Source organism: Strix uralensis, chromosome 1 (genome assembly GCF_047716275.1).
Source record: "Strix uralensis isolate ZFMK-TIS-50842 chromosome 1, bStrUra1, whole genome shotgun sequence".
NCBI lineage: Eukaryota > Metazoa > Chordata > Aves > Strigiformes > Strigidae > Strix > Strix uralensis.
Genome location: NC_133972.1, coordinates 26556692 through 26569776, shown reverse-complemented (window position 1 = coordinate 26569776; position 13085 = coordinate 26556692). Strand labels below are relative to the sequence as shown.

At 40.9% G+C, this 13085-nt stretch overlaps 1 protein-coding gene across 1 annotated transcript in view; it reads left to right on the top strand.

Moving 5' to 3' along the window:
* Nucleotides 1-13085, top strand: part of TGFBR2 (transforming growth factor beta receptor 2) — a 60901-nt gene that overhangs the window by 20617 nt on the left and 27199 nt on the right. The window contains exons 2-3 of the mRNA XM_074860824.1: nt 7256-7427; nt 9061-9251. Coding sequence (XP_074716925.1) covers nt 7256-7427; nt 9061-9251 — 363 coding nt within the window. The remainder of the gene's footprint in view (nt 1-7255; nt 7428-9060; nt 9252-13085) is intronic.

The window sequence follows — 13085 nt, the reverse complement described above, 5'->3', positions numbered from 1 at the left end:
TTCTGAACCATGAATCATGCTTATTCCAACAAAGCGGGAAGGCTGTTTTTCCTGATCTTGTGAACCTGATGAGCATTGCTGTACTCGATACTCACTGTATATCTGAAGGCACAGAAGGAGTTAACCCTCAATGACAGCTTCCAGTAAATTCCAAACTTAATGCATTATGCAGAAAAAAAACTAGACCCTGTAGTCATAGTTGAATAAATTGATCTTCGTGTTATATCACATATGGTTCTCCAGTGCTGTGTGCAGTTTATGGGCTGTGTTAGGGAGGCTGCGGGTTAAAGTCAGGAGAAGATGAAACATCCCTTTGAGTGCCCTATGGGAAGCCATCATTTAGATTTTTTTTCAGCCTTTTTGCCTGGAGACAGTATTCTTTTGTTCCGCCTACCATGGAGTGCTAAACAGTGGCCAGAAAATGTGGAAGAGAGCAACAAGTTAAAAATCCGCAGGTAAAAATCCATCTCATTATTTGAAATATCCCAATAATGTTATTTTTATTCCCTGTTTTCAGAATGTGTTCACACTTCTCTTGTAAGTGCTGAGCTGGAGTCTCCTCACACCTGCACAAATGTCAGTCAGGAGTCACAGCAATGAGCTCCGTTCTTAGGCATGTTTGAGGCAGTTCACTGCCATGCCCTGTACCAGTAAGAAGAGCCCAGCCCATAATTAAAACTGCCAGTGCTAGCTCATTTTGGAAGTAGTGGATAAAAATAGTGTTATTTTAATGCTTTAAATACAAGAATGATTTTTATCTTCAAGATCTCCAGTTTAGTATGCTGTTCCCTCCCTTATTTTCTCTGGCTGTGTCCCTCCCCCCAGCTCCTGCCAGATTTGATTCTGTTTCTGTGTCAGTGCCTGCAGCAATCCCTAAAGCAAAGTTTTGCCAGTTCTACTTGCTGTTAAAAGCCAGGCACTTCCACTGCAGAGACAAGTTTTCTAACTCCTGCTCCATTTCCTTTTGTCTTACCCCTCTGCAAGTACCTTCCCCCCACTCCTTGCCTACCTGTAGGTGGGAAATAGGGGTTTCCCACATTTCAGTGCAGTTCATCAGTGGCCTTCCCACTGTGAACCAGTTCTTCTGCTGTGGCCTTCCTTCAGCTGGGGAGTGCCCAAACTACTTATGGCTAGATCTAGCTTGTCAGAATGGCTTACCTAGTCTGCCCTCTTCTTTCCTAGAAGACTTCTCAGTCATGGCTGAAGAGCAGGTCATAGCCTGCACAAACTCTTTGAAGGCCTGTGGGCCACTCTGGACCATTCTTTCCCCTGTCTCATAGTGGCTGCTTTGTGATAGGATGGGTTGCAGGACTGTATGTGTTGCATTAACAGTTGTGTGGTTGCCATCTGATAGGTGTGACTTGCGTTTTTTTCATATGATGGGCAAGAGCCATTACATGATAGGGAGAAGTCATGACATGCATCTCCTCCAAGCAGTTCATGAAGAAGTGTGTTCATAAAAAGGAAGTTATTTTGGTCTTTATCCTTTGCAGAGCACCGATAAGGTTTGATCAGACACGAAAGCAACACAAAGCTCCCAACCACTTTGCAAACAAAAGTGCAATCGGTACACTTAAAGGCATGTCTTTAAGTACTAAGGCAGCTGTTGTGCTAAGCCAGAAGGCTGAAGATCAAAAGGAAACCTAAGAGGTGAAACACCTTCTGAGGGGAAAAAAAGGAGTAAGCTGCTAGGGGCAGACCAGGGTGACAGCAGTGATCTGTGACTATATATGATACAGATTGAGGCAGAGAGATTCTGCAAAAGAATCTGTAGGAATGTGGGTTTTTGGAGTCCTGCCACGGGGATAGTTAAATATCTGGTGAGCTAAACATTTATGGAACCTGTTTTCCTCTGACATATTTTGGTTGTATGTGAAAGATAGCTCATATTTGGCTTTACAGAATCTGTCTCGGCACTCTTGATAATCACTGTTGTTAATCTTAATAGAAACAGTCACAAAAGTCCTGTGCCCATGGTAGTCCTACTGGGATAAATCATAGTTGAGGTAAAGGACTGCAGCCAAGTCAGGGTCCAAGACAGTATGAAGTATGTGAGTTCATACTCACATAGTGAGTATGGGAGTATGTACCACAGAGTGACACTCCATTTCAACTCATGATGGCATTAAGCTCAGAATTGGCAGCTGTAACTGAAAAATCAAAAATACTTATTTCATAGGTCACTTGTGAAAGTGTTGTCATGGGACTTATTAGGTGATCTCCAAGTGTTGCCAACTCCTGTGATTTTATGATGAGTCATATGATAGCTGACATTTTTCTTGAAGATCAAGCTCCTGGATTCCAGTGATTTATTTTCTTTTTATCTTTTCATTTTGTAAGTTAGACAGTAATTCCAACCCTCCTGCTTATGGCCAAAGTTTCAAAACATGATTCAAACACACTCTAAGAGTCCAGGCAGCAATGGCAAATAGAAGAGAACCCAGCAGTTGGGTTTTGGTTGGGTTTTGTTTTGGGGTTTTTTTCCTTCCTTTATTTCCGTGATGTCTCTGGCTAGTCTTACGATTTTGTAACTCATGATTTTTGAATATTTGGGGTTGATTATGGTTCCATCTTTTCTTCCTTGTATTATTACTACACTGAACATAATCAGTATAATTGAGAATAACCATTAGGATATATCCAGGTCTTAAAAGCAAAGCTCAGATCACACATTTGCCTTGACTCCTTTCCTCCTGCAATTACTTCATCAATATTTGTAAGGCAAAGAATGTGCTTTTGCATCATCACCTCTCCATTTTCATGATGCTGGTAGTGTCCCCATCACTGTCAAAGGTCTCCTGAGCTTACAGATCATGTATTGGGGTGGTATGCAAAATAGAAAAAATGCTGTGTTTAGTACTGTTCCTGGCAAAACCTTTCTTTCTTTCTGTTGAATGAGAAGGTAATACAGCTTGGACATTCTTCATAGCTGCTACTGTGCTTTCCAGCCACTGAGATATGATGTCATGGAGCTGTGCCCTTTGGGAGAACAAGGACAAACTCTAAGGTTTTCTGATAAAGGCATCCTTCCCCTTGTGGATTTCCATGATGTAGTAGAATGAAGTCTTAAATGCAAGTTTCTCCCATCAGGTGGAATTATTTCACAGCAGCTGAGTACTTGAGTTCCCATTCCAACATCTCCCTCAGCAATTTATTTTTTTTTAAAGGGATGGGATCTATCTGCTCAGCAATGCTATTTTATATGTATACATGTGCCAGAGGCGCTGGATGAGAGAAGAGAAATGCAGTAACAGTATTTTACAAGATAGGAGTAAGACAAATTGACTGCTGTTTCCGAAATGTATCCTAAGACACAAATAAAGTTTTCCAGTGTAGATATTCCCAAAAAGACAGCATGTTGGTTTGGGCTCTATTTAAATGTTGTTGGCTTTTGAGAGTTCTGTAATGATACTGAAAAATAAGAGGAATGTAAAGTATAGCCTGAGGCCTCAATGGAAGTTACACATCTACAAACAACAGACACAAAGCAAACGACTTCAAGACAGTCAGTAGAATTTGGGTGAGGCGTACTGTTTATAAGGTCCTGAGAAATCATAAAAAACATGTGAACCATAGAGTAAAAGTGTTGTCCTGCGAGCCTGGCTCTGCCAGAATCCATGGAGTTGATTTCTTATGTGGCTACTCTGGTGTCTCTTCCATAATATCCAGCCCACATGTTAGCTTGCATGTTCCATGCATTTTAACCATGGTGACTGATCTATGCTGAACTGTTTGGTTGAAAGCTTCATAGCCAAGAAACCGCAGTCTTTTATTTAGAGCCCTCTCCATGGATAAGGAAGCGAGGAAAGCTAGAATTAGGCTTCCTGTAGAAGTCAAAATAAGAAAACTAGCATAAGAGAGTAGGTGGCAAAACTCAAATTTTAGGAAACAAGCACACATTTTAGAATGGCTTCCTTCAGATGTGCAAATCTGTGTTTTCTCTGTTGACTTTCCCATTATATCCACTTTTTTTTTTTCATGCAAAATGAAAGGTTGCTTCTGTCCACAGTGTTCAAGTGACTTTGGTTGTCTGAATGGGAGAAAACCTTGAGGAGTTGGCTCATGGGGTATGAAGTGCGCAGCAGGATGGTCAAGCATTTTTAGAGATGGACATTCAAGTGACTACAAGAAGAGGAGCAATCTTGCTGTTGGTTAACCACTCATGGCTTGTGGGCCCCTCAAGGAATGAGTGAATACACTTCTCTAGGGAAGAAGCCTACCAACTTGTTATTCTCCCAGCAGGATTTTGTTGATTAGAGATAGGTCTGAGTTCATGTGACTTGGAAGGAGACCAATCTTTCCTGGATTTCTAAGTCCTCAGAATCTAATAGCAGGCTGTGATCAGAAGAGAGTGATGCTGAGGTTCACATCCGACTCCAGGTTTCATCTCAGGCCCTTTGCAGAGGTTGGTTTCAGCATCAGCCTGATAGGGGAAAGTCAAACTTGGCTTTAATTTGGGACTAGTTGAATTATCAGAGTGGGCAAGGTTGAGCTGTATTAATGAACAACTCGCCAATACCTGCTAGAGCAATGTGACAGTATTAAGGAAAGTAAACTGCAGTCTCACTTTAAATCAAATGTAGAAGCATGGAAGAAAGTTTGACCACCTGGGTAGTTTATCCAGTACCTTGAACTGTCAGAGACATGAATAGAGAGGCACTGTCAGCCTCTATTACAAGACTTTTTAGGGAGAGAATTCAAGTGCAGTCAGTTCTGGAAGTCCTAAAACCCCATTAGATTTTGCCATTAATTTAACCTGTTCAGAAATTAGCTGGTCCTAACTACCCAGTCTTTTGCTAGTAATTGAATTAAGGCCTACCGCTCTAATTTAGAAAATTAAGGTTTGTGACCTTGCAGTGGATTGTTGCTTTCCAGATAGTCTGTTGTTTTTTTTTTTTTTTTTAAATCAAGTTGCTTGGTTAAGAGATCTCTTTTTGGAAGAGGTCCAAACATATTTTCATCTGTTTATTCCAGTGGGTGAGTCTTGGCAGAACCTGGCATGGCCAGGGATGGCACAGGAGCAAGCCCTGACTCTCAACAAACATAATGTGCTTGAACCAGTTTACCTAAGGACATGTGACTTTTGGCTCCAGCGCTGCGGGCACTAGAGAGGACTGAGTCATGTCTGTGGCAGAGGCATCCATCGCGACACAGCTGCCCAGTGAAACAACAGAGCCATATGAGCTCAGAGCTGAGAGCAGTGTAGATCCAGCTAAAGTCTTTGCACTTTGAGCAGCAGATATCTTTCCCCTGTGCTCAGTTGTGAGCTGCTTGGCACCCTGCCACAGGTTTCCTGTGCGAACTTGGGTGAGTCACTTCATCTCTCCCTTGATATTTGCTCATCCAGGTTTTTAGGACCATGGATTGTCTTTTACTGGGTAGAGGGACAGTCCCTCATTATCAGGTTGTTTTGATCAGTACTGGAACCTAGATAAATCAATATAGCTATTAGTTTCTCTTCAACATGGGGTAAATAACAGGTACCATCCAGAAGAGAGGAGCAATTTGCCATAATGATGATTGTATTAACATATATTTTGTAGTACACTAGATTCAAGACCTTTTGAGTTCCTACCACACCTACTTCCACGAGGCTTTGTTCTTCTGCATGGCTTCTGGGAGTTGTTGCAACACAAATAATTAAAAACAAGAAATGTTTACCTCAGGCTTACAATTTAGCCAGCCCATAACATACTGCCAGTATTCTCCACCCAAGTAAGTGCTCCCAGTGAGCTCATCATAACCCTACCCTCTGTGCAGGAGCTTCTTCTATACCATTAAAATCATTGGGAGTTTTGCGACTGATTACAATGACAGTAAGATCAGAACTTAGGTCAGTACCAGAGCATGCTAGTGATAAGAAGGATGATGGTTTGGATGAGGAGGGAAGGCTTTTCTTTCAGTCCCTCACAATGGCTCAGAAATCAATTGAAAATGTTAGCAAGAGGCCTTTTTATTTCCTTCTGGAAAAAGCATGTATATTTAATTCCTGTAATAAAACATTCTCATGGTAGTAAATAGTGAAGTTCTAGAAGGAAAAAATTGATTTCTCAGCTAATGGAGGAGAGAGGGGGAAATTACAAATCCCTGGTTGCCTGTTATTGGTTGACTAGCAACACTTGGCCACAGAGAGCAATATGAACATAGTATTAACACACAGGTGGCTACGAGAGAAGGACTGTGCTATATGAAGCCCAGTATCTCCTTAAAGTGGTTCAACCTACTTTTCCAAATATATTACAAAGTGAGTCAGACTGAAACTGTTGTAGATAGTCTGCTCCACTTCAGATAGTTGCATATTCATTTTAGTTTTAGAAAAAAGTTTATGTTGGCATTTTCTGTTCTGACTTTTCAAAATAGTCTTTGAACTAAAAATATATTTCCTGAAATTCATACACTGGGACAAAAAATATCTCTTCCCTTACTGCTACCACACTGAAGCAGATGGTGAGTACTAAGAGTCGGAACCTGTAAGCAAGTAATTCTTCAGTGCCTGGGTGCAGAAATGTAGCTGTTGGGTGAAAGCAGACTTCTACAAGACAGACTGTCATTGCAAGTTAGTTTGAGTTCAAGTGCCCCTGAGTTAGCCCAGGAAGACTCCAGTAGCAGATTACATACAGCTGCACAGATGTCCTATCGCATTTCCAGCTTGAGTTTCACCCACAACCTCTGGCAGACCATCTACCTTAAGTTGAATGTCAGCTCCAGCTCTGTGTTTTTCTGTGTGAACAGTAATCAGATTAGGGACGACACCCAGGTTATACCTCAGGTTAGTGAAGACAAACTTGCAAAATTCATCGTGATCTGTGTCATAATGATGTCACTCATCTAATGTGCATTCCCACTATGGTATCCACAGTTACTCCGGCACACAGACCATGATGCAATATATTGTACATGGGGGACAGATAAGCTGCCTGTGAATAATGCAAATGAGTGACTGCAGAGTAGTTATTCAGTGCAAACCAGACTCAGAATGAGCTTGATTCTGTAAACTACAAAGCAACTTTTGCTCCCTCTGAAGTCAATAGAAGTTGATTTCACTTTTCAAATGCACTTTGGTTAACCTGGTCTTGACACTGTGCCACTTGCCCTGTTGTAAAGAAAATTGGTAGCTGTGAAAGATCCAAGATTTTCTAATGTAAGGTGGGAGGGAATGTTTGCTGCTGATGAAAAATTTGTCTTGATAATGAGCAGTAAAACAATCTGATAATCTACCATTATTGAGTTTCCTTCTCTTTTTCTTTTTCTTAAGCTGAAATTATGTCACCCGTAGACAGAAATAAGGAAAATGGATTGCAAATGCCGAACCTATGCAAATTTTGTGACATTAAAGTAACAACCTGCTCAAACCAACATCAGTGCAAGAGCAACTGCAACATCACTGCTATCTGTGAGAAGAATAGTGAAGTCTGTGTTGCTATATGGTAAGTTATTTCCTCACACAGATGGGGAGAGGAGCACACCTTCATTCACCATTACTTAGTACTTTCCTTGATTGCTCTGATATTCGGAATGTCCCTGCTACCTCACCAGGCTTTGCTCTATTGCTTCCAACTTGTATCTGTGTTGAGCATACTGAGAGTTGCTTGAGGTTAACAATAATTCTGATATGAAATGTTCTGGGGACTTTTTTCTTCTAAAGCAGTTCTGTTCCAGCTTATGCTGTTATTGGAAAAGAGGCATGTTTTTGCTCAAACCATTAAGCTGCATCCACCCACAGCACCCAGAGTAGAAACAGATTTGAGACTCAGAGAGGATTGTGGTGGCATTTGCTGAAGAAAGACAATTCTCTCTCAGGTTTCAAAGTGAACTAGATTATGTAGATCTATCACAGGAGGCTTATTTACCATGTATAGGTAGAAATAATTTCTCTTAATAGTAGCAAAAAGTCTTCTGTGTATGTAGTGACTCTGATGTAAGCGTGGTGCTTTTTATATAGTGTATGTCTTGGTTCAGGGAAATTAAGGATATATGAAAATGAGTTGTAATGCTTTTTTAGGATTTGTGGACTCTAAACTTGCATTCCAGTCTGAAAACTGGGGGTTTGCCCTTCCATAAATGGTAAGCCAATCCTTCCAAAGAAAAACCGGAAACAATCTTAATGAGCTCATAAGTGGACAAAAGGAACAGAACTGAGTATTTGCAACATTGCTGCTGATTTAGGAACATAACTAGAAATGCTTACAGAAATACATAATTAATTCATTTATTGAGGCATTAGTTGTGTCCATTGACTTGAAATGCAGGATCAGTCCAGTGTGCTGTTCCGTATTTGTCTTGTGCTCCTTTAGTAAGTGGTCAATATATATTATTATCATACAAACTGACTGTAGTGCAATTTAAGATACATTCTGGATTTTTTCATGCCAAAAAGCCAAGTGAGTTGAGAACTGAATCTAAAGTGCTCTTTGCCTGTGCGTCTTGTGTCAATGAAGTGAAATCTGTGGACCAGGACAAAACACAGGAATATGGTCCAGATTATCAGCTGTAAATATTTCCCTGACAGTGAGGCAACTCCAGTTTGTACCAGTTCTATGGTTGGTACTGGTTTTTTGGTTTGTTTTTTTTGTTTTTTTTAAATTATAAAGATAACTTCAGTGCAGAAATTGTGCTGATTGTAGGCTTCAAAAGCAAAATAAAAAGACCAACTCACTAGGAATTCCTCAGATTTTGAGGAAATAATTCCGTTTTTATCATAATTTCCCACAGATTTTTACTGTCTGAACAATGACCACAAAAACCAAAAGTATGTTCTGAAGTTCAGAGCAGTTCATTGAGCATTAGCTTGAATAATTCTGGGTGAGATTTTCGAAGGCACTCATTGGAGCTTAGTGGTAATATGATACAGGAATAGCTATGCCATTTTACAAATGCCCCAGTGTGAGGAGCCCAGACACAGCCAAATTTACCCCATTCAGGAAAGCTGGAGAATATATGATACTCTTTAAATCCCATTTGCAGTCTCAAAAGAGGCAAATTTTGGGCAGGTGCAGTCCTGTCTGCTCCCTTTGTAAAATATTTCTTCTTTGATTTCAATTTTCTCCTTTTCATTTTTAGGAGACAGAATGATGAAAATGTGACATTAGAAACAATATGCCATGATCCCCAGAGAACACTGTATGGTCACATGTTGGATGACTCCAGCTCAGAGCAGTGTTTGATGAGGGAAAAGAAGGAAGATGGGGGATTGATGTTCATGTGTTCCTGTACGGGTGAAGAATGCAATGATATGCTCATTTTTCCAACAGGTAGGTTTAATAATTTATGCTGCATTCCTAGGCTATACCTTGCAAGTAATATGAACTGTCCTTCCAAGGGACTTTGGAATCACATTTTGTGGAGGAAAACTTCTAGTGGCAGGAGATATTTTGGACTCTTCCAAGCCTAGCAAAATTTAAACCTTTCTTTTCTGCATTCAGAGGATATTTCTTCCTGCCAGGCTGTCCTCCTTTTGAAATAAGTCTGATACTCAGCTCAAGACATTGCACTGAAAAGTTGATGAAAAGAAAGATGAAAACAAGATGTTCAGAGTTGTTCTGTTGACACACCAAAATGCAACATATGCTAATTACATTATAAAACATAAACAAGAGGCAAATGCCATATTTAAGGTCTTGCCTCTTCTAAAAGGCTGTATTGCCATAGTGTGGCATCTGTATATACAAATACTAGTGAGTAACTTGATAGGATGTGAATTTAAAGTCAGCTTCTCTGTTGTCACTGACCATCTGCACTTGTTTTGTGGTAGACATGAAGTAGATAGAAGGTTCTTTCACTGATGGATGTGCTACATCGTGCTTACTACAGCAAAAGGGCATGTATGTGAGTTCAGTTAAACCAGTGAAATCTGAGTATAGACCAAATCACAAGTGTATAACCCATCTCCATTCTACTTCATGAGTGCCTACATAGACCACTGCAAATTCAGTAAATGCAGTGCAGATGTGTACAATGCTGGTGGACCTCATGCTGCACACACACGTGCATGTGTGAATGCACACACTGCACTTTATTTTGTCCTACCTGCTGGATCCCACAATAATTCTTTTACTGAGACTAAGTCAGGTCTCTCTCAGGCAAGTGTGAGGCCTCCTGTTGAGAACACTCTGTGGACACACTTATAAATGAGTGTGGCACAGAACACCTGTACATTCCTTAGAAAAGGCTATAATCAAATCCTAGTTATCTGAGATAACGAAGAGTTGGGACACGGCTTCCACTCCTGGGAGACATGGTGCGTGATTGCATTGACACAGACAACTATGTGAGTGGCTTCTAGCTCTCAATTCCCAGCCCTCCAAGAAGGCTATCTAGTTTAGGTTGCAAAACCACACCAGATTAGCCAAGAGCAAGCTAGAAAGTCTCTGCCTCCCTTGGCCCAGGCTACCCATATCTGGTGCCATCTCTTCCCCTCTTCCTCATCCCGTCTCCAAGTTTGATTTGAAACCAGGCAACATGGTTGTATGACCAACACTTACTTGGGCAGGCTTTAAAGGAGTTGGAGTAAGTGTTTGTATTGTTGTGAGCACAGATGGTAGACCCAGGACCTAATTCTAACAGATTGCCTTGATTTTATTGAAGAGAACGTGTTCACCATGAAAAGATTGTACTCTGTGTCAGCTGTCTAGAGTTCTTATACAAAGTGAACCACACCCTTGTGGATTTTGGCTAATTTGTTATAAATTAGTCACTTTATAGCTCTTTCTCCTGCAGCTATGTAGCTGAATACAATCACTCTGACAAATGTGTGTCTTTTGTGTGTATGCTTATGAAAACCATTCTATAAATTCAACACCAAGTGTCTTCATTCCCATCAACTCTGCAGCCCTCCTCACACTTCCAGAGCAGCCTAAAAGGAGCTGTAGTATAAATTAAAACCCTGTCTTTTTACCTTAATTCCTTTCACTCATAGGTATGGAGCTTTTCCTTCTAGGTCATGTGCTGCAAGCACTCTAGGTGACTCATGAAAACTGTGCCCTGCATTCACATGTAGTAAATGGATAACTACAGATAAAAATTAAAGTAATGTAAAACTTCAGTTTGTAACATTTCCAGTTCATTCACAAACACAAGCATTAACTCCAGTTGGGAGGGGGAGAACTGAGGCTTTGTCATTCCTTTTTTATTGTTGTGGATTAGTGTTTCTTTTAAATGAAAACAGCCCCTTTGGGTTGCTTGCCTGGTTAGCCATGGCAGGAAGACAAACGATTTTTACAGTATCAGACATGCGGTTTCCTGTCTGTGTTTAACTTTGAGCAGAACATCACAGCCAGCTGGTCCACAGCTCCTCCAGACAACTAGATAATAGCCTGTAATGATTTTGCCTTTGAAATTACTGTCATCCAGATCTATTCTGTACATTGTTCTTTCCTCTTTTTCTTTCTACATTTCTTGTACACCAGAGCAAGAGTTTTTGCAGTGTTTTTGCACATCCTATAGTTTTAGAGAGTGGACAAAAGTTAGACTAGAAAAGCCTGATCAAAAAGTGATTGTACTCATTTATTAGCAGAAACTGAGATGATAAAATGATTTTTAATTTTTCACCTGATAATCCTTTCAAGCTATAGCTATAAATGATCAGCGTTTTAGCTCTTCTTCCTCCTGGATGCACACTTAAGACAGAACAGATATGGTTTGTTCCTGGTGTTTCTGAGTTAAGAAAGAAAATTGTAGGTAAGGCAACAAATTCTGATTTCCACCAGAGGTTAGTCACTGCATTCCGGTGATTCACAGCTGAGCAGTTACTGCTTATAGAAGAATTGGTTTATAGCACTGTTGGCTTGTATCAGTCTTGACTGTGAAGGGTAAATCTCATAACTCCCAGTTTTAGATACAAACATCTAAAGGTTTTAGTTAGTGGGAGGTGTTGTGACTCACCCAAGAGCGGTTTTGGAAATGTTTGAACTAGTAACATCCAAATCAAATGCCTGCTTCTTATATGGACTCTCATTTAAATTGCCAGTCTGCAAAATAAGCAAGACACAGTCAGGCATGTGCCTAAACATGCCTGTAGTTCTGCTGTGTCAGGGGGCTTCTGACCCTGACTCAGATCCTTGGCATTTCAGGCCATGGGCAGCCAGTGGAAAACACTATGTGCAGAATCACTCCAAACAACGTTCTGTAGTTCTTGGAGAAATAATACACAGGAGACAGGTAGCCATTGCAAATCTGACTACTCTGTGTTTATTTTTTAATCCCTCTCTTTTTTGCCAAATAAAATTGGTGACTGGCAAGCAGCTTGCACCCCTGTGGTGGAAAAATGCTTCTGACATCAAAATTCAATGCCAGTCTGTTTTAATTATTATTTATTCAAATGTCTAATGTCAGTGTTACCAGAAGGCAAAGCCAGGGAGCAAAACCACTGGAAAAGATGAGCCAAAATCAGGGGGAAAAAAGGCTGGCTAGAAGTTGGCTAGATGGCAGACAGGGGCCTGGTCCTGCTGTCATGGAAAAGATGAGTGCAGAACTGGACTACCAGAGTTTTTTCCTCCCTGATGTCTAGTTGTGTCTGGTGGATCTGCTGCATCTTGCTTTGCCTTCTTATGTTTTGATCTGTTATGATGAACCAGCTCGCTCTGTAGCTGTTAGCACAGTTCCAGGCCTCCCCTGGTGTTTGGGCAGATTTGTTCCTCAGCCTTCCCTTCTCCACACCATCTCCCAGCCTCTATTCATCAGCCAGTGCGAGCATGATCAATGCCTATCAGAGTTCTTCTTTATTAACAATCCTAAACTATTTGGCTGAGGTCAAGGCTTGTTTACCCCAAGGGACCAAGTAGGACTCAGCTCTTTCCAGCCTCATGTCTGACCCATTCTCTATGGGCAGAGATGACCAGGCACTCATTGTAGCTGAGGAAGTGCATGTTACTCAGTGCATGGCCTACCTGCAGTGCAGTGCAACTTCTTCCTGTTGTGCAGGCTCATTCAGACACATGCATTCATTCAGTGGTGTGCAAGAGGGTGACCCCAGCACTGGAGACTGCAGACAGGAAAATAAATTCTTTAACTACTGTTGTCCTTATATTTGCAGTTCTTATCCTGAGCATCAAGTTCAGATCCAAGCAAAACTGTAGAAGTCTCAAAAT